The sequence below is a fragment of the Nuphar pumila genome, chromosome 2, assembly GCF_984573655.1.
Source record: "Nuphar pumila chromosome 2, dmNupPumi1.hap1.1, whole genome shotgun sequence".
Classification (NCBI taxonomy): domain Eukaryota; kingdom Viridiplantae; phylum Streptophyta; class Magnoliopsida; order Nymphaeales; family Nymphaeaceae; genus Nuphar; species Nuphar pumila.
The window spans coordinates 4,433,975-4,456,340 of NC_143250.1; the positions used below are offsets into that span (position 1 = coordinate 4,433,975).

The following is a 22,366-nucleotide window of genomic DNA, read 5'->3' on the forward strand; positions in this document are numbered from 1 at the left end:
GAAGGGCACTTGGCCACTTCACTAAATTTCAAGGCCACCCTCTGACTTTTAGTTACGTTGTATATTTTTATTTTAGCCACCAAAACGTCAATTTTTTTTTGCAGCATGGCATTTATGAGTGACCAATTCTCAAATTCCCATAAAGAAATTAAAGGAATTTAATTTAAAACATAAGAATTCGTTTAGTCCAAACTAGGGGTGGCAAAACCTGACACGACCCACCAACCCGCCTCTTAGGCGGGTTCGGGTTTGAAAAAAATGAACCCGTTTAATAAACGGGACGACCCGCCTAAACCGTTTATTAAATGGGTCGGGTTCGTGTTAGGGGTATGCCAACCCGCCTGACCCGTTTAATAAACAGGTTAGGCGGGTGGGTCGACCCGCCAACCCGACCCGCCAACTCGTCTGCCAACCCGCCAACCTGAAAAGCCGTTTACCCGACCCAACCCATTTATTAAATGGGTTGGCGGGTCGTGTCGGGTTACTCGTTTATTAAACGGGTCGGGTTCGTGTTTGCCACAGCCGACCCGTTTAATAAACGGGTCGGGTTCGGGATGAGGTATGCTGACCCGCCAACCCGACCAGATTGCCACCCCTAGTCCAAACTATTGGTGAGGGAGGAGCATGGTGGCACAGCATATATTTTGCTGGTGTATCTTGGATATGGCTTGAATGTCTATTCGACCTATGTCCATTTTTAAAATGCTATGGAGCCTTATATTAATATCCATATAGGTATAATGGGCTGGAAGGGGGTGTATCATATGATATAATAATGATTTGATTTGACATGGATACAAACATGGTTGACATGATCATACTCTGCACAAAGTTTGTTTGATGAAGAAAGTCCAACTCAAAACAATATCCAGTGAATCTCCTATTGTGTGTGTGTGTGGTTTGAAAATTTGCTCATGTCGTTAGTATTATACCATCTAATCGTAGGTGCAGGCTTTATTTGCTCAATTGGATTTTCAGGGTTTGATTAATCGGAAAATGTGTTTTAGATCAAGCATTTTTTTGATGTTGAACCACGTTTTTTGGTCATGAATTTTCTTTGCAATACAGATCGTTGATTTTTAAGCCCTTGAAAAATCTGCACACATCACAATTGCACATTCCAAAACATGTTTCTTATCCATAAGGCTTAATCCATAAAACTACTTAGCATCGTAATACTGGCATGGCAAATCTTATTATGGGAAAATATTTGGTACTAATGAAGGTAAGGAAATATTGAGCTAGAAATCATAAGTGCAAGTTGTATCAACTCAATCTAACTACATAGACGTATTCAACATGGTTTGTTTGCTAAAGATAAAATGCAATTTTTTGAGTTATGGAGTTTTGGAACATTGTCGGCCATTAATTTTTGAACCCTTATAAAAGCCCAATCATTTGTCATAATTACATGATTCAAAAAAAAGTTTCCTACTAAATAAACCATGCAGATCACATCTGGAATATTTGAACTACAGAAATTTGATTTTTTTTAAAAAAAAAGTGATTTCTACTCAATAATTTCATTGCTTCACATATATATATATATATATATATATATATATATATATATATATAGCAAAAATTAATGTCAGGCATGCGTTCGATGCACATATGATGTTTTGGGCATTCAACGTTAAGGGTTTTCGATAAATATCAAAATATCAAAAAGCCGTAATGCTGAACGCCTAAAATGTATCAAAAACGTTAAACTCCCAATATGTTAGCAGTGGTCTTTGACGGCCGCTAATGGTTTAGGTAGAAAAACACTTTTTAGCTGTGGTTGCGATCGCCGGTAAAAAGTGTAACCAAGTGTAGATGAAAGTGTCATCCATTGTTACGGGTTTATATATATATATATATATATATATATATATATATATATATATATATATATATATATATATATATATAGAGAGAGAGAGAGAGAGAGAGAGAGAGAGAGAGAGAGAGAGAGCTGCTAACAACTTTTCAGCATGGTTGATTTACTAGGAAACAATACTTGGATCATGTTTTTTCAATGAAAAACATGATTTTTTAAGCTTTGAATATTTAAAAATATCTTAGACCATCAATTTTTTAAACCTTATAAAATCTTACCCGTGTATTATAATGGGATGATCCAAGAGTCGATTCTCATAAAATCAAGCATGTAGAACATATCTCTATGGTCATACTTAAGAAAAACATGAAAAAATCCTTCAAAAGCCAGGTTAGTACAACAATTAGTTAGAAAAGTGGTTAGCAGCTACAACTTTCTCTCTCTTTATCTATAAATAAATAATATAAATAAATAAATGTATGTATATATATATATATATATATATATATATATATTTATTGGCTACACTTGTGGGTAAGAAACCCTTAGTGAAAAATGTAATATTTTCATTTTTTTTAGTTTTTGGATCAAGTTTTTTCGACATATATGTCAAATATGATTTTATGAGGGTTGAAAAATAAACAACATACATGTACAAAATTTTCAAACATAAAAAACATGGTTTTATGTTAAAAAACTATGATTCAAGAGTTCATTTATACTATTTTGACAATGTTAACACATCCGTGAAGTTAGATTTGGTCAAAACAACCACACCCTATGAGTTCTAACTATGGGGTTCCTTACCCACAAGAGTAGTGTGCGTATATATATAGTAATGTAAACATCCTAAATGGGGTTTTCAGGCTTTTTTCATTTTATTTTTAATTTTGACCATATAGATGTGATCTAAATACATGATTTTATAAGGACCAGCTCTTGGAGCATTCGATTCCGACACATAGGTGGGTTTTATAAGGTTAAAAAAATCAATCGTTCAAAACCTTTGTAAAATTTTTAGGCTCCAAATATCATTTTTTTCATCAAAAACAGATTATCTAGGTATCAATTCCTAGTAAATCAACCATGTCAAACACATCTACGGGGTCAGAAACACAAAACAATACAGAAAAAGTGAAAAAAGCCATTTAGTATATTTTATTTAGCATGTTTGCAACACTCTCACTCATAAATAGAGTTTGCAAACATGCTAAATGGGGTTTTCAACCTTTTTCGTTTTATTTTAAAATTATGACCATACAAATGCAATCTACATACTTGATTTTATAGAGATAAGCTCTTGTAACATTCAATACCAATACATAGGTGGGTTTTTATAAGGTTCGAAAAATCAATAGTCCAAAATCTTTGTAAATTTTCAAGGCTCCAAATATCATTTTTTCATCAAAAGCACATGATCCGAGTGTTATATATAGTGCATGTGTGTATGTAGGATGATATGGCGAAAATATTTGAATATATGGAGCATGGGTTATGGGCTGACTTTTGGTGTAGTTTATTTTTGCTCAGGCCACTTCCACGGGAATTGCATGTCCAGGGGACGTGACACATTTAAAAATTATTTATACCTTTTTTACTAATAAAATTGTTCTATATTTACCTAAGAAAATGGATGCATTTTGTCTTTGGACTTTAGCCCATGAAGTTTTACGCTGTCTGGACAGTGATCATAAGCACAGCGGGCAGAGCCAGCGCGACTAGGTCAAGTTTCTCCTTGTAAATATCAAAAAAAAAAAAAAATCTGAGGTTCAGAGTCCATCGATTTCCTTTCTTTATGGACCATTTTCCTCTTTTCTTGAATTTGGTGATCTAATTGATGAACCCATCTAAGCTATACAAATTGTGCCCATGTAACTTGACCAAAATCATCCAAATATTGGGCAGAAAAGATTAGATCATCTACTAGTTTGGTGATTTCACACGTTTTTTTTTTTTTACCGTTAGAGAAATCGACAGACCTTTTTTTTTTGGCTATAAAATGCTGGAGGTTCTCCTTGCCCACAGGACAGGAGAGTGCACTCAGCTTCAACCTGGTGGCAAGAGACAACCCCCAACTTTCAAACCATGGTTGTACCACATCAAGTGACAAACCATGATCGCCACTAGCCGAGCCAGGATCAGGTGCCATCACATGGCACACTTTGCACCTGATGCCCTCCATCTTTAGCTGACAGTCTCTCAGTTGGGACAAAAGCAGATGGAGGGCAGCCAGGTGCAGAAGCACACTCAAAGTGTGCCATGTGATGGCACCTGATCCTGGCTCCATTTAGCCACAAAGAGGAGCTCTTGTGGACAGTAACGATACTTAGGCAACTTGAGATATTTCAGCTGCTAAGAGAAATTAGTGAACTCGTTAGGTGATGTTTATTGTGCATGAGAATAATCAACAGTGGAGAGAGAGAATTGCAACTTAAGAAGATCTAGATTGCTGATGACAATTTTATTATTTGTTGTTATCTAGTTACATCATGAATTATGAGAATGCAATATCAATAGTATCTCAACAAATATTTGGTGGGGAAAACATATTCTTATAAATCTATAGTATGACCAAAAACTGAATTTTTTTCCACAGACATGGAATCCTTATTTAAGAGATTATATGAAGGTAAACAAATGGAAAGGCTCCGTTCCTTCACATTGGGAGCTCCATGCACTGAAAATCTCATGCATGTCTTGCAGATTGGATGCATTCAGTAAATCTTTCTATTGATTTTTTGGTTGCCTAAAAGATCAGCTTACAACTAAAACATGGATCATGCCTCCAGCCAGCCACCAAGAAAGAACTGTAAAGAAAGATGAGCCTTCAAACAAGAACAAATGTCCACCAAAAAGCCAAGTGAACAAGCACAAAGAGCCACTATGGGCACACATACAAAAGCCACTAAGGGCACACACCAAAGAAGGCTCACAAAATATAAAATTAATATTTTATGAATTCACTCAAGGTATGCAAGATGCATTACCAAACAATGAGGGGGTGACCACTTTATATACACAAAATGAGAGGGAAGGAGGAAGCTCACTAGCCCGTTAGACCAGGTCTAATGGCTCGTCAACATGATTTGACTAAAAAATATTTACAAGTATATATATATATATATATATATAGTCACTAGAATATGAGAACTAATGTGTGAGCCACGATTTTCATGGATTTTTGTTCTTTTTCTTGAATCTAACTGTACAGATGTAATCTACATACTTGGTTTTATAAGAACCCACTCTTGAATCATCTAGTTTTGATGCATAAACAAGATTTTTTAAGGCTTTAAAATCAATGACTCGTAATCTTAATAAATATTAAAGCATTCAAAAATTGCATTTTTCATAAAAAATACGTGATCCAATGGTTGATTCCTATTAAATTCACCATATCAAGCACATCCACATGGATGGATTTGCAAAAAATTCTAGTTCTCATATTTCAGTTTTCATATTCTAGTGACTCATAATATATATATATATATACAATTTTAATACTCCCCTTCAAAATTGCAGTACAATGACCAAAAGTTTGCCATGAAGGAAGTAAAACCTAGGAGTTGAGAGAGGTTTGGTGAAAAAGTCTGCTAACTAATCCTCTATGTTGCCTTGAAGATACTCCTCTTTTACTTATAGGCTTTATTTTTTCATGAAACATATTGTTGTTGGCAATGTTGATCACACTCTTGATATCACAACACATTTTTGAAGCTCCTTTTATTTGAGTTTCAATGTGTGCTGGCAATATTCTTAGCTAGACCGTTGTTATCTTAGTCTTAGATATGACCTAGTATTTGGCTTCTATCAATGAAAGTGAGACCTTCGGTTGCTTCTTGGACCCACAAGATAAGAGATTTACCTAAAAAATACAAAAATTCATGGTTGAGTGTTATTATTGGGATCACCTCCCAAATCAGTATCAATTTAAGCAATTAAATTCAATGTAGACGAAGATGATAGAAAAAAGCCTTTAAAAATATATTTTTTAGTGTATCTAATGATTCGTAAGACTACTCTCATGTGAATGGATATATGAGTATGCTAAAATTGACTAGTTGTATGAACAACGTGAGCTATGTCTGGTCTAATGATTGATAGGTAAGAGAGTGTTTCAATCAATTGTTGATAAGACATTGAGAGGTTCTCTATCATTAATTTTCATCTAAACATTAGTAACCTCGACAATATAAATTTTCTTATCATATGTAATGCCAGACCTGAAAACAATACCAAAAACAAATTTAGTCTGAGATATCAAATACCCTCTAGAAAAATACGCAACTTCAAATCCTAAAAAGTATATTAAAAAACTTAGATCACTAATTTCAAAATTGTTCTTAAAAAGTTTTTTGATATTTTCAATTCCCTGTTTATTTTTCCCTAGTGATGATCGTATCGTCCACATATAGGAATAAAATGATCATACCTGCATTGAATTTCTTAACAAACAAAGTTATGTCAATCAAACAAGATTTGAAACCAATATAAGCATAACTTTACTAAATATATCATATTATGCGTTTAATGCTTGTTTCAAGCCATAAAGAGTCATACTGAAGTGAAGAATATTCTCTTCAGGAAAATTAATACCCAATGGTACCTCCATGTACACTTTTGCAACTAATTTTTCATTAAGAAAGTTGTTCTTAATATCCATTTGATATATGAGCTAGTTTTTAATGAAAGCAACTCCTATAAGGATCCTAATAGTGGTCATTTGGGCAACAAGGGCAAATGTTTTTTCATAATCTATCACATATTCTTAGGAATATCCTTCGGCTACTAATATGGCTTTATACCTTCCAAAGATTCCATCACTCTTGGTTTTTACTTTATATACCCACTTACATTTTATAGGTTTCTTTCCCTATGGAAGATCTTAAAGCGTCAAAGTTTTAGTTTTCTCCAAGGCTTTTAATTATACTCTCATGACTTTTACCAGCTTGGAATGTTCTTTAATTTGAGCATGGAACGAGTGCTCTACATAGAAATGAATTAACACAATACATGTCATGTATTTAAATGAAAAAAGACTTATAAGATACAAACTTTTATGGCGGCTCTGATGTTCTAGATGATCTCATAGATTGCACATTATGTTCATTTTCAGTGTTTGAATATTTCTCAAGTGCACATAGACGTTTTTGAATCCTACGTCTAGTGTGCTTCAAATAGGTTTTATCACTATAGGGTTGCTCTTCACCGATCATTTCATCTTTGAATTCATTGCCATTATCGAGACCAAACTCACAATCACAATTATCAATATCATGCTTTGAAATAAAATTAAATAGAGAAGAATAATCAATTCTTTAGATTTTTCACAATAAAAAAAATCATTTAAAAAAAATACATTTCTTGACACATAATTTTTTATTTTTAGAATTAAAATACCTATAACTTTTTTGGTTATCTGCATATCAAAAAAATGCACAAGAAATAGCCCGATGAGATCACTTGTGATTTTTGTTGGTTAAGACAAAATATTTGCATCTAAAGACACTTAATCCAAAATAATCAGGAGTTAGTTTGAAAAGTTTTCGACAAAAAATATATTTTATAGTGATGAAGATGACAATTTGTTTATAAGATACACAAGTGGTTAAAGCAACTTCGGCCCAAAAAACTTTAAGTACACGACTTAAGTAAATTTTTCATGATTTTTATAATATATCTATGTTTTCTTTCAGCTAAACCATTTTTTGTGGTGTGTGGGCAAAATCTTTGATGTGAGATATGCAAATTAAGATAATCTTTAAATTCTTTTGACAAAAAACTCTCTCCTAAATCATTGCGAAAGATAAAAATATCATTTTAACCTATTTTGATCTAAGTTATAAAAAAACTTAAAAATAAAAAATAACTTTGAACTTATGCCTAAAGAAGTAAATCCAAGTATACCTAGAAAAATCATCTACAAATATCATATAATATGCATATCAACCTTTTGATAGTGTCTGACCTCAAACATCTGAATGGACTAACTCAAGTGGTCTAGTAAAAACAAGTTCTCTCATGAAATGATAATTTCTTTATTTTACCAAGAATACAATCATTACAAATAAAATTTTTGATGTTGCAAAAAATTTTTAGATTTGGAAAATATAAATTTTTAAATACTTTTGAATGTCCTAATCTTTTGTGCCACAAGTCCAAATCTAATTTTTTAACATTACAATAAAATGTATTTTGAGGTACTTTTAAAAGGTTTATGTAGTAGAGATTTTCTTCTCTATAGCTATCTCCAATAAATTTCCTTGACTGACGATCATGCATCCAAGAACCATTTGATGAGAATGAGATATTACATTCATGGTTCAATAGTTGAGAAATCGATAAAAGATTTAAATTCAGTTTATGAATATATGTAATTTTTAAAATTTTAAAGTTTTCTTTCAAAATTCCCTATTCCTTTGATTTCAAGTGATGTACCAATGACGACGAAGATATTAAACGTGCTTGAATTAGTACGACATTCATATAAAATATCAAGGTTGAGAGTCATATGAAATGATGCACCAGAATTAAGAAGCTAATGAGACTTATCGTGATTGAAGTAGGATGAGACCACGACTACGATTGAGGAAGATGATCTTTTAAGATGAGGTTGATGCACCTCCATCAATTAAGATGGGGACATGCTTTCAATGGATGAGTCTTGAGGGTTGCTCATGTTCTTAGTCTCTTGAGTTGGACCAACCAAAGCTACCTTATTTTCTTTTTTTTTTCTCAATTTTGGATATAAGGGTTTGGTGTGTCCTGATTCATGACAATAATGACAAATGATTTTCTTCTTGTTGTCATACCCATTGCTTTGTCGCCCAAAGTGACGTGGCTTGTATGTGCGAGTATAAGTTCCCAGCCTAGATATGGCTAAGATCAATTCATCATCATTCTTGAGAGTCACTTTTAACCTATTATTCTTCATACTTAGTTCTTCAATCGTATCAATAATAAAGAATATCTTTTCTCTATGGAGAAGAGCTGACTTGGTGGCTTCAAACTCGGGTCGCAACCCATTTATAAATTGATAGAAATCCTTTGCATCTATTTATTTTTTACGAAGTTCAATGTCTAAAGGGCAATATCCCTTTGGTTCAAGAATAGTCAATTTTTCTCAAAGTTCGGATAAAACATTATAATATTTTCTAATATTCATATTCCCTCAAATCATGGTTCTAAACTTATCTTATAAATTGCATACATATTGCATGCAATATTTTTAAGAGAATGCATATTTTTTTATGTAGTCTCAAGCATCATTGGTATGGTCAAAATTCACTAGGCTAGAACATTTCTAATGTTTATGTTGTTAATAAGTCAATACATTATTTTCATGTGTCACATTCTTTATTCTTTTCATTTTTTCTCATAATTGGTTATAGCCTTGGTTCTCTCATCATCTTGAAATGCATCATCCTTCTCGTTCTTTACTTTGGTGAGGAGTAATTTAAGTTTCATATCAGATTGATCCAGTAATCCCCACAAGTCCTTGCCCCAAATATGATGCTTCATGATTGAAAACCACATTACACAGTATCTTTTAGTTTGATGTTAACAATGGTAATACTCTTATTGTCTTCCATGATTAAAAAGAAAAGAGAGCATAGAGTGAGAGAGGGAGAAAAAAGGTAAAAGAGAGAAAAGTTGACGTAGAGAAGAAACACGCTCACTTTGAGCCATCATGAGCACCACACCATGAACACTTGAAAAGTGATCCACGGGCACATGAACAATGATGTTGCCAACTTCAAAGATCAAAAGCACTATAAGTCTGAATGTAAAGAAAAAAGAGCCTTCAAACAAGAACAAATGTCCACCAAAAAGCCAAATGGACAAGCACAAAGAGCCATTATGGGCACACTCACAAAGGCCACTAAGGGCACACACCAAAGAAGACTCGCAAAATATAAAATTAATATTTATTAATTCACTCAAGGTATGCAAGATGCATTACCAAACACTGAAGGGGTGACCCCTTTATATACACAAAATGAGAGGGAAGGCAGAAGCTCACTAGCTGTTAGACCTAATCTAACGGCTAGATTAACTATCTGTTAGACCAAATCTAATGACTAGTCACATGATTTGACTAAAAAATATATTTAAAGAAAGAAATAAAAAATAAAATGTATATAATATACATACATATATGTATATATACATATACATACATATGTATGTATACATATACAGACATATATAATATATACATTATATATGTACAAGGTATACAATTTTAACAGGAACCACAACTTCGTATATCGTCAATTACCAATTGCTGAAGTTCCTAAAACAGCAAACTCTACAAAACAAAAAACAAAAAGATCAAAATCTCTTTATCCTTCTACTAAATAATAGATTTCCTGTTTTGTTATTTTTTTTTCAGTTTTATCTACATGAGCCTCCACAAATTCAATAGATAGTCAATGGCCTCCTTGTCCAATCTAAACATTCTTGCAAGAGTACAGAAAGAAGATAATAGCAGGGCCTGAAGCATGGCTGTTTTAGAAACAGAGCAATGTTGATTAACCAATAACTTCCTTGTGACCACTCGCTTACTGCCTTCTGCATCATGACAGAAAACCTGAAAAATAAAATGTGCAAAACATTTACAGCATCAAGTTTAATAAACACAAATTTCCATTGGCACAACCACCCAAACAGGATGTTGGTTATGCTGATGTCACAAGAAGATTTACGTAGGCTGGTGAGAAACAAAAATGATTTCAAACTGATTTATTCATGCTTGGGCGCACAGCCACCCCACCCAATAAGTTGGTTTGATTATGAACAGTCTCTACTTGAAATACATAAGGGCATCAGAAGCCCAATCCAACTTGCAGGTCCTCATGGACCTGAAACTGAACCATTCCTACTTTTAGACCATTTATAATAACATCAATATTACATGCAAAAAAGATATTCAAGCATGAATCAAAACCCTGTTTTCTTGCCTGACAGAATGGGTATGGCAAGGATCAGTCAACATCCTTTACTTCAGCCTCAATGTCCACAACTGTTCCTGATGAGGCTTTCCCAGAAGAAACTGTCAAGATCAGAAAGAGAGAATAAAGAAAGAAGGCAATATAGATCTGAAAAAAACAGAAAAGGTGCAAGCTGTCTAGCATCTAAATCTGGCTCATTAATATTCATACCTTTCTCAGATGATCCCCAAGGTGTAAATCCATTGAAAGCTTGTTCAAAGGTTGTACGTCGGCTGCTGTTTGAGAATTTTGCAGATTCCCTAACAAATTGGCCATCCTGCACTGGAATTCAATGGACTATCTTAAAACAGATGCTACAATGTTAATACCAACATGCAGATAGACACAACAGCCTTGATAAACAGAAACATTCTGGACGTACGACTATGGAAATCGACCAGTAGAACACAAACATAAGATCGTTCAATATCAGATAATAACTATGTCACTATACTCCACTTGTATTCCCATACTGTATCTCCTTATATACTGGTTGTATTGGATAACTTCATAAAAATAATGTATCCCCATAACTACAGCCGATCCATGGGACATGGGTCAGTCATAGCTTCTAAATTTGAACAAAGAAAATATATGGCATAAATTTCTCCACTTCTTGTGTTATGATGAAAGAAAAACTTGAAATGAATTTAAAAAGGATAAAGGGATGAATAGATGAAGAAGATGGAAACATTAATTCTTTTCTTTGGAATAACATGTCTAAAACTGTAGTTACCTGAAAAAGGTTGGCTACAGTATGGGCATAGCTGAGGGCCATCTTTCAAAGAAGATCTGCACAAGAGAACATGTGTGGTTTTATCAATTGCAAAAGAAAAAAAAGCACACAACAATCAGCAGATTAAGTAGAAAAAGATGTCAATTGCCAGTGTCTTACTTGAATATCTGGAAATCATTTCCACAATTGGGGCACTGCACACACCAAAAAGGGATAAAATGAGAACGGAAAAGAAAGAAAACTAATTATTGCAACTGGAAGCATAAAAACATCCAGATATACCAGTAAGAGGTTCTCAAGCAGAATTTAATGCCAATATGAGACAAATAAATTATTCTCAGGAACCAAATTCCATTAAAGTCAAGAAGCAACACAATAAATAACATCTCAACAGCCACTCCAATGCACAATGGCTCTTATGTTGAAGGCTATGCTTAAAAACAAAAATTCCAAATAAGCTACTAAACTTCTTCGATAGGTACACAATATTTAAGCCTTGCTGAGTAGTTCATTGTCATGTTTTCACCATGCAGAAGGAACTTCCCATGATGTGCTGAGGAAGGACTAGATAGCAAAGTTGAAAGAAACCCTAAATTTACATCCCTTGAATATGCAAGTAATAAGCAAATTTCATTTCCTTTTAGTGAGAGTGACTGGACTTTACTGATTAGACTTCATAACCCAGCCAGCAGAAATAAATGCCAACCATCAACATCATTATTCAGCGTTTTCTCAACTACATAGAATTGGTTTCACGAGTCATGTTACTCTTATTCCTAACTTGGTCGCGTTACAATTTTTCTTATCACTTCTCAATGCCTCCCTTCAAGTTTGTAATGGTCTTCCTCTTTTCCTAATTCCTTTTACTTACATGTAGACGCCAATGTATTGTAATATTGATTGATGAAAACAAACATGATCCTTTCTGTCAAGGCACAAAACAAGATGGAAAGAACACAATTCACAGGGTCAATTCATAGTAAAGGTCTTCTGAGATTATTTGTAAAATTCCAGAAACAAACCAATAAACTAAGGCAACTACTGGAACCTTGCAATAATAAAGAGCAATATATCATTATAAGTGAAGTTCTGAATTTTAGATTCAAACTTTCCTTCCCTTGTTTGTTACATTGTAGGAATTTCTGGGTGATTTCAATGGTCAAAGAACACAACCCCATGATTTGGAAGTATCACAATGAAGATTCCAACTAGACATCCTTTCACAAATCATAATTCTTAAGAAAACAAAGGATTACTTATAAAAGGTAAGAATCCATTTCCTAGTCCAATTCATTAAGTTGGAGGTCCAAAACCTAATTCAAAGCCAACCTTATACATGACCTATCTTATCCCATTGGACCACAATTTCATCATACCCAAACTTCCCCCTCCAAGGTCTCACCAGTGCCCGCCCCCCCCCCCCCCCCCCCCCCTGCCACTGGTGAAACCTTCACCCGAGCTTCTTCATTTTGATTTGATTTGAATGTGTAAATGGACAACTCAAATATGCAGTTTTTTAGAAAAAAATACAAAATTGTCTTATCCATAGTTCCAAAGAATTATATGTACCCCTTATACAGCTAATACAAAAAGAAACATGACAGTTCAGACAAAATGGACTCTGTCCAATCCTCTTCCCCCTCCAAACCCCACCTCCTGAAAACACTTGTAAACACAAAATTTTATGGATAACGTTGATGTTCACAATATGCACATAACACTACACCTACAAGCATCAAATTCTGATATTCCAACCCTCTTCCATTCATTTTCTTTGGTATATCATGTTACAGGGTAAATATTTTTTGGGTCATTATTTCACTCATAGATCAGCTATTCCAATCTGCAAATCATGGCCTCTTCTGTTCATTAAGCATCATAGAATTATAATGTCCAAATTCACGTATATGATTTCAACAACAGATTTAAGGCATAAAACTGTTCGATTATTTTCAATGATACAATGCTCCTCCTCATAGTCTTAGAAAGAGCTGGCCTGAAAAGTCAGAGTGAGAGAGGTAAAAAAAGAAAAAGAAGAGTATCCAGACTATTTTCTGTTTTGAACTCTTCAGAACAATGATTTATAATAGACACAAATATTTATTGTCAAAACCAGTTCCTCACGAAAAACACATTTAATTTCTTCAACCAATATATTGAATCCTCTAAATGCCTGAACGTGATATATAAAATCCCATTGTTCATAGCAATTACAAGTAATTTTTTCATGAATTATCATTAGAACTTGCTTCTTGTAAACCACATAAAAGTCTCAACAAATTAAATAAAAAAAATTAGTTTTCCATCAAGAAAAAACTTGTCAAAGTGGCTATTTTCATTGTTTATATGTCTTGGTTGTAATGGCAGGGGGTCTGACTAACTCCAGTTCTTCTGACACACTTATTTGGTGGTGGCATTTCCGGTCACTAGTTCATGGACATTGAAGTTATGTGCCTAGAATACTTAGTCAAGCCATACAAGCTTCCATTCCTTAAACGAAGACAACTTTTAAAAATAATGGTCAGAGAAAAGGATAAATGAGTTCACGTTTAAAATATAGGCCACACTTAAGGTTTTTTTTTTCTCTAAGGGGTGCATCTGAGCTATTTCCTATTTCCCACCTAGAATCATTGAATTCTAATTCATAGACAAGAATTGACAACAGCCCACTTTAAATCCTCAACCAAACCACTTAATCAATACAACCACTTACAGTTGTGGATAACAAAGGAAATGCTTAACTGAATGCACATGCTTAAGAATATATGCAGGCAGAGAAGAAAAACATTGATGATATCAAGAAACATAAAACAGAAAATTATGAAAGGAAGCATACACTGCCTTGAAGTATGTCTCGTCCAGCAAGCCACAAGAAAGCACCTATGCCAACAACTGGCAGAAGAACCACAATAATCTGTTCACATAAAATTCCATTGATTAGTTTCAAGTTCCACCAGGGTAGTTACTTGTCTTAACTTATCAACAGCCATGAATTCCTTTCATGATGCGAAAAAGAAAAGCAGAGAGAGACATGATTAATGGATCAGCTAATCTTCCAACCAGGGACAACAACTCAAAGTAATAGATCAATTGTACATTTGGTTAGTGAATATGTGAGGTGCGGACTGATTATAAACAACTGAAAACAATAATACACCATTATACTGCATATCCATTCTTTTTATAATATAAATAAGTTCTGTCAAGAAATAATTTGTTATTACCATTTCCATTTACTATATTACAGAAAAAATATGAAAGAAAGAAAGAAAGAAAGAGTTAAAAGAGTTGCGAGTGTGCGTGTAATCAAGCTGGCCTGATTCCCTTTCACTGGTAAGAGGTTTATGTCAAATACAATATCAATGGCAGTCAATTACTTGAGAGGGACCTTGCCTTCAGGTGAGATTCAGCCCAAGTTCATCTTAGATCAACTAAAATTTGAGAGTGGCTCATATCATTGTGATAAGATAATGGAAACAGAACTTGTCAAATTAATGAAATTTATTTTAAAGCAACTACAAACTATCATCAATCTTATCTGAACCAGAGTTTCTGGTCGAGGAAGCGGAAGCAGGAAGTGAGGCACTTTCAAAATTTTAGGAAGCGGGAAGAGTGGGACGACTTTGAAGTGAACCAAGAATCGTCTCAAAACCGACCTAAGAAGCAAACCGGAAGCGAGTGGAAAGCGAAAAAAGAAAATAAATAAATAAATAAAAATACAAAAAAATGAAAAAAGGGGAAGCGCGCTTCCCACTTTTTGGTTGCGCTTCCCAGCATGTTTCGTAAGTGCGATGTTTTGCGCTTCCGAAACGTGCTTTGGGGAAGCGCACTTCCCCACTACTAAGGGCGCTTCTGGTAACCGTGATCTGAACCCAAAGTTTTGACCAAGGCACTTTCAGCAAAGTAAATATATAGATCGATTCAAAAATTAAACAATGAGTTCCATTGAGTCAAAATAAGGACATGAAAAATTTATCTTGGAAAGGCTTGATCGCAGAGCGCAAGCTCAGTACTACTTGAACCATAGGTATGAAAAAATTTCAGATAAGTTGTTGGTTAGGAGCAGAATCTTAGGATTGACTACCTTCAGGATTTTTTCAGAATGAAAAAAGAAAAGGAAGAAAAAGAACAATCCACATTGTCTGTCCCACTAGCTACTAGGAGGATGTAAATAGAGACATTATCTAAAATTGTACTTTCAAAAAACCCGGAGGTGAACTAAAGGATATTTTGGTTTTGTGGTTCATCTAAAAGAAATCAAAGCAATAACTGATTGGTGTTTTCCATTATTTTGTATTTTCGGCCTAACATCCGACCGGTAAATCATCTGTATCTCTCTCGTCTGAAAGAGTTTTTACAAACGGTTTGTTGCATTGAAAAGCTAACAACATTTCACACAATCCGTAAAATTGTGATCTCTATTCTTAAACTGAGCCTGAACTGTGACAGTCGGAACATAAAAGTACAAGTGTGCACTAAACTAGTCATATCGCCCTCATACAAAGAAATTTTTATGAAGACCTCCCACAGGAGCTAATGTTTTTCTCTGCCTTAGGTCTAAGGGTCTGATATAATTAGTGAAAACATAGTCTGTGATGGAAGCAACAAAAATTGGCAACCGCTTGGCTAGCCTCGTGAATTCTTCATTAAGTTTATGAGGCTGATATAACCAACTTTTCTGTTGGATCTCATCATGAATAGTACCAACGCATGCTCATCCATTGAATAAGTCATTGTCACGTATCATGATTTACCTAACTTACCCACAGACAATAGTTCAACAATATCATTCATTACAACATGAAGAGCTTGCATCACTTTTAACCCCATCATGATCCAACACTTTACGCCACGAGACAAGAGTATAATTGATAAAACTAGCACTACATAGGATGCAGTGACCAAACGATAAAGAAGAACAACGAGATAAAATATAAATAACCAAAATGATGGTGTTAAGACAGACACCGCAAACAGTAAAGAGAGATAAAATCAGGAGCAAAGTATATTAAAAGAATTTCAAGGGTTGGGCTGATAACACAGAAGGTTAAGGAATGTTGTTTGTGATGATATGGGCATATCACACATAATCTAAAACAACAATAGCACAAAAGTGTGAGGTGATAAAGTTGAAGGTGTAGACAATCCCAACTGAATACGACAAGGCTTAATGATATGAACTAAAAAATATGGGGGTTCAAGAGTAGGCAAAATTAGAAGATAATCATGAAAGAATCTTTGTCATGACCCATGGTTTCCACATTAAAACAGGTGTTCCTCTGTTTCTTCAGAGGCTACTATCCAGGAGCAGAAATCTCTTCAACTGCTTCTTGTTTTAATGCATAAGACTTTGAGCACCAACAAACAAATCCCATCACTATAAATTCTCTTTCTTTCTGATCCAAGAAAGCAAACCCACAAGAAGGATCAAGCCAAATAATGAGAGGAAAAGATGGTCACAGAATTTCATACCCAAAAGGAAACAATTGCATCCAGTAACCAACCAAGCTGCCCTGTCATAGAGAGATACGTCAACCCAATTGCCAGAATGAGATTACCCACAACCCTAGTGTTCTCATTACTCCCCCCACCACCACCATTAAACCCAAAACCCCGGTTGACCCTCACCACCAGAGACCTCTTCCTCAGCACCCCATCACCATGAAAGGGAGACCACCTCCCTGCGAAGGCCCTCCAATTTCCATGGTGGGTGTCGGTGAAAACGCTCCCCCTCCTTGTTTTAGAGAGAGAAGCCAAGAGCTGAGTGCAGTAACGGCTAGTTTTCTTGGTGGGATCGAGCCGGCCGTTTGTAGCCGGGAAATGGACGGAGATTTGGAGCGTGCTCATGACAAACTGACAGTTTTAGAGATTACAGAAACCCATAGTGGTCTGTGTGTGTGTGTAATGCTGAATGAATCAATGAAGGTGGGTAGTGTGGTTTTTTGTGTGGCGTACGGATTGGGGGAAGAGATTTCCCTCTTCGCAGTGGGTTGGGTAATGAAGTTTGCCTGAATTTATGTGGCTGTGAAATACCTTGGCGGTGTTAAATATGATAATATCTTCAAATTTATGTGCAATAATTATACATATTTAATTATTTTATGATGACTATAATTCAGAAGAAAAAGAAAATTTGGATATAATTCAGAAGGAAAAGAAAATTTGGATGGTCATGGAGATGCATGTGGACTTACTTGAGATCACGGTTACTATAAAAATATCGCAATTTTAACATGATATTTTTGAATGCAGACAAAATTCTGAAAAGTCATGATTTTTTTAAAGTGCCTTAACTTTAACGTGACAGTAAAAAACTTTTAATTTTTCTAGTTTGTTAAATCTTTCTTTATATTTTTATATATTTTATATTTTGGTATATTTTTAAGTTTAATATACACTTCTTTTATATTTTCATCGAAGACATATTTTTTAATTTATAATACCCTAATAATGAGGTTTGTGACATTGCTTGGTTTTTTTCAACAGGTCATATTTTGGCATTTGTTAATCTCGGGGGAAGTTGTTTTAACCAAATCTGACTTAATGGATGCATTCAACGTTGTCAAAATAGTAAGAATTGACCCTTATATCATAGATTTTTTTACCTAAAAGATGTTTTTTTAGGTTTGAAAATTTGGTACATTGATTTTTCAACCCTAGTAAATTCTGACATTTACACCGTAAAAACATAATCCCAAAGGTCAGTTTCATATCCCAAAAAACTTGAAAAAAATAAAAATATTATATTTTTCACAAGAAGTTCCTCACCTATGAGGGTAGCATCAGGGTGTCAGGGTCGGGTTTACCCGAACCAAACTCTTTAGTATCCAAATATGGTGATAAATAATACATAGATCTGGGTATAGTTTGTGAATAAAAATGATAAAAATATGATTTTACCATGTATGGTCCGGGTCTCGTTCATGAGGTCTGGGTATGTTTTTTCTTATAGTAGATTCTATTAGACTTGGGTTCGAACCATGGTTGTCAGTTGAGGAAGTGGGAGCAAGAAGCAATACGGGAAGCGGGAGCGGGAAGCGAGGCACTTTCAAAATTTTAGGAAGTGGAAAGCGTGAGATCACTTAAGAGCAAATTGGGAATCGTCTCGGAAGCGACCTAAGAAGCGAATCGGAAGCGACCTAGGAAGCAAGAGAGAAGAAAATAAAAATAAAAAATAAAAACAAAAAATACAAAAAAAAATTGAAAAAATGGAAGAAGCGAGAGAAAAGTGTGGGGAAAGCGTGAAGGAAGCACGGAAGAAGCGTGATGGGAAGCACACTTTCCATTAAAGGGAAGTGTGCTTCCTATTTAAAAATGGCGCTTCTCTGTGCATTTCGAAAGTGCAATGTTTCACGCTTTCGAAATACGTTTTGGGGAAGCACGCTTCTCCCACTTACCTAGGCGCTTCCGGTAACTCTGGTTTGAACTCAATACTATACTAAAAAATCGGGTCCAAGTCTGGTTTCAACTAGTCTGAATCAAACCTGACCCATTGATACCCTTGGGACGATGAAGACGATTTAGTGGAAATTTTACAAGAGCATGTAGCCCCACTTCAAGATGCCATCATCTAGGGAAGATTATTTGAATTGGGTTTGAGCTATATGGTTTTTGTTGGATATGATTCAACTCAAATTTATCGAATATTTTATGATTTATTTTAAGTAAAAGTTCATACTTTAAATATCCCATACATTATAGATATACTAAAACTGCATCAATAACTCTTTTATAATGTGTTGCAAAAGAGGAAACTCTGATAATGTGTCGTAAAAGAGGAAAAGGGTGTTGGATCATATTTCGGATCACACAGTTTCACAATCAACATCATGATATAAAACATGATATAAATCAACATATAAATCATGATAAACAATAGATCGAAACAGGAACATGGAGCAAGCATGACAGGTTCCGCATAAAACCAAAATCCAGACAGCAGCATATGAACAAACATATACATGAAACACAATAAACATAAGAGAAGCATGTTAATATTGTGTAACAGGCTAAGGCGTACGAAAGTACTCCCCTTAGAGAAGATTCGCCCCCACATACTGTGAAAATCAGGGTCCAGCGTCCTTCCCCCAGGATACAATTGCCACGACGAACCGAACGGTGCACTCCGGCGGGTCGTCCTTCGAAAACAGCCTCTTCAAACCAACGTTGCAGAACAACCCCTTTCAGGATAACTCGGGAAAGAGAGAGAGAAAACAACAGGAAAAAGAGAAAACACAGAGCTTCAGAAACCAGAGCGTCTGTCTCTCCGCATGTCCGTAACCCCACCCCTGACCACGCTTTTATAACCCACGAACGGTTATGAAACGTAAAAGGAGTCCGTTACGGAATTCGAGGGGACGTGACCCGTTAACGGAATCCGAAGAGCCATAACGAGCACAGACTTCGAGGAGTCGTGACCTGTTATCATTTCTCATAACCCGTATCCACAGAAACTTTGGGTAAAAAGGTACTTTGGTCTTGAATGGATATGGCCCTAAAGGGCCAAACCCAAACCCGAGCCCGACCCGACACGGCACGGCAAGTGAGCGTGTGTGTGTGGTGGTCGTCCCACTCTCTTGTTCTCAGGAACAAGTGTATGAGTTTACATGTGGCTTATAAAGCCCACAAAAAACTCAAGCACAATCAATATGGGACTATTCAAAACCAACCTTTTCCAAAAGGTAAAAAAGTAACCCACGTTTCTTCTTGGAATTCTCTCTCCCTTCCTTCTTACACCTAACAAAGGGTCATACTTAATTCATATGAGAGAATGGGTGATAAGTCGGGTTTAGGGATGGCAGTGGACCGGGGTGGGTGTGGGGGACAAGTCTTCATCCCTGCCTTGTCTCAAAATAGTGACTTCCGTCCCTGTAAGGATGAAAGTGGACCATGAGAAAACTGGCCCGGCCCCGCCTCGTGCCTTTTGAACCGGGGATGGAGGACATGAAACAGGGATACAGGCAACGATGAGGGGTAAAATCAAAACCCGTGCAAGGATGGAGGTAGGGATGAACTTACACTGTCCCCCACCCTGCCCCATTTCATCCCCGATCCCCATTAGTAAAATAACTAAAATTTCTTTAAGGCTGACAGTGGACCAGAAAGAAATGAACATGCATGAAAGCGAGGATGAAGGTTAAAATCAAAATCCATGCAAGGATGGAGGGCAAAATTTTGAGATGGGGCAAGGGTGGAGATCTTGTCCCCCGCCCCTACCCCGATCCAATGCCATCCCTATATCCCTGTGATAAGGAGACTTATCGTCCTCATCTCCATCCCTGCCCTGCCCAGTCTCCATCCTCGTTCTCGTTTCTGCATCTCACCAAATTTACCGTCCCCATCTCCCTACTATTGTGTTTGTTAGGACGAGAAGGAGACGCCAAGTTGCCGTGAGTATCAAATTGTCACACGGAGAGGCATGGGGAGCCTTGAGAGGAGGCAGAAAGGGCCGCCCACCTGGGTGACCGGAAGAAATAGAGAAAGTAGAACTGAAGAAACTGAAAGGGTCATTTTAGGATCTAAGATTAGAAATTTAGTATTAAGAATATATATATATATATATATATATATATATATATATATATAATTTTATTAAATAACTAAACATATTTTAGTCATTTTTATTAATGGGGATTAAAGATGAGGCAGAGCGGAAAAAGTGTAAGTTTATCCCCTCCTCGATTCCCACATGGGTTTTTATTTTAACCTCTATCCCTGGTCCATTCACTGTTTCATGTCCTCCATCCTCACCCCCAAACAAAGCGGGTTCAGATGTTTCCTCGGGTCCACTGCCATCCCTAATCAGGATTGGGCACTCAAACTTTTTCAAAAAAATCTTATCGTCTGACATACGGTGATCACAGCTAGATGAGGATGTGGACTAATCCTTGCCATTGGTTAGACAGCCAAGATTGAATAGGATTTTAAAAAAGGATTCTATCCTCTGTTAGAGGATATGCGGATTCCAACAGTCTAATACATCTGGACCGTTAGGATTGAATGTAAGATTAATCCGTTCACAAATCCTAAATAAGGAAAATGACCCCCTACCTTTTATTACCCTCTTTGTTTTGGTAAACCCAGACGGGCTCAGTTCGGGCTCATGTACCTTGCACCAGCAGAAGCTAGGATTTTGCAATAGAGGATGCCATATTACTTCCATTTGGATCGGATCTGTTAGGGTCTACTTAAGGGTCTAAACTACTGCCACTGGGCTATATTTGTTTACATGGGAGTTGCTTAATTTCAAATCTAACTCGACAAAGGGACTTGATTAACTATATTACTTGAAGACCTATTATGTTAAATATTTTGTAAATGTTATTGGAAGTAAAGATTATTAACCAACTCACAAGGGATCCACTCATTTGGTAAGGGTGGTTCTTGAATGTTACCAAGTTGATGGGATGTTATGAGTTCAAAATTCACATGGGGTGTTCTTTGCCACAAGATCCAAGTTGGGTGTACTTTTTACTGGGTAGAGGGGGCCAATGACTTTATATATGAATCAACAAGCATGCAGAAGTTAGTAACATTTGTAACATGTATTTGCTATTGTCTGTACAAATTTGCATACATCATCAAGGAATATTTAGTTAAAGGAGGTTCACAAGTTATATTCGTGAAAGTCGTATTGCATTTGTGAATATCTCATTAGAGTGCAAACATCAAAAAACATTCACAAAAAGTATTTGTGAACCTCAAGGAGTATTTACTTAAAAGGAGGTTTGCAGGTTATATCCACAAAGGTCGTACTTTAATTGCAGAGGTCTCATAAAAATGTAAACATCAGAGACATTCACAATAGGTGATTGT

At 35.6% G+C, this 22,366-nt stretch overlaps 1 protein-coding gene across 1 annotated transcript; it reads right to left on the minus strand.

Annotated features, from left to right (window-relative positions):
- Positions 1–10,065: 10,065 nt before the first annotated feature.
- On the minus strand, positions 10,066–17,549 carry LOC149844537 (uncharacterized). The gene is made up of 7 exons (XM_089994699.1): positions 17,024–17,549; positions 14,388–14,465; positions 11,711–11,745; positions 11,552–11,607; positions 10,987–11,097; positions 10,786–10,877; positions 10,066–10,415 (listed from the first exon to the last, which is right to left on the minus strand). The coding sequence occupies exons 1-6, from the start codon at positions 17,396–17,398 to the stop codon at positions 10,810–10,812; spliced, it is 723 nt and encodes a 240-aa protein (XP_089850825.1). The 5' UTR covers positions 17,399–17,549; the 3' UTR covers positions 10,066–10,415; positions 10,786–10,809.
- Positions 17,550–22,366: the final 4,817 nt, after the last annotated feature.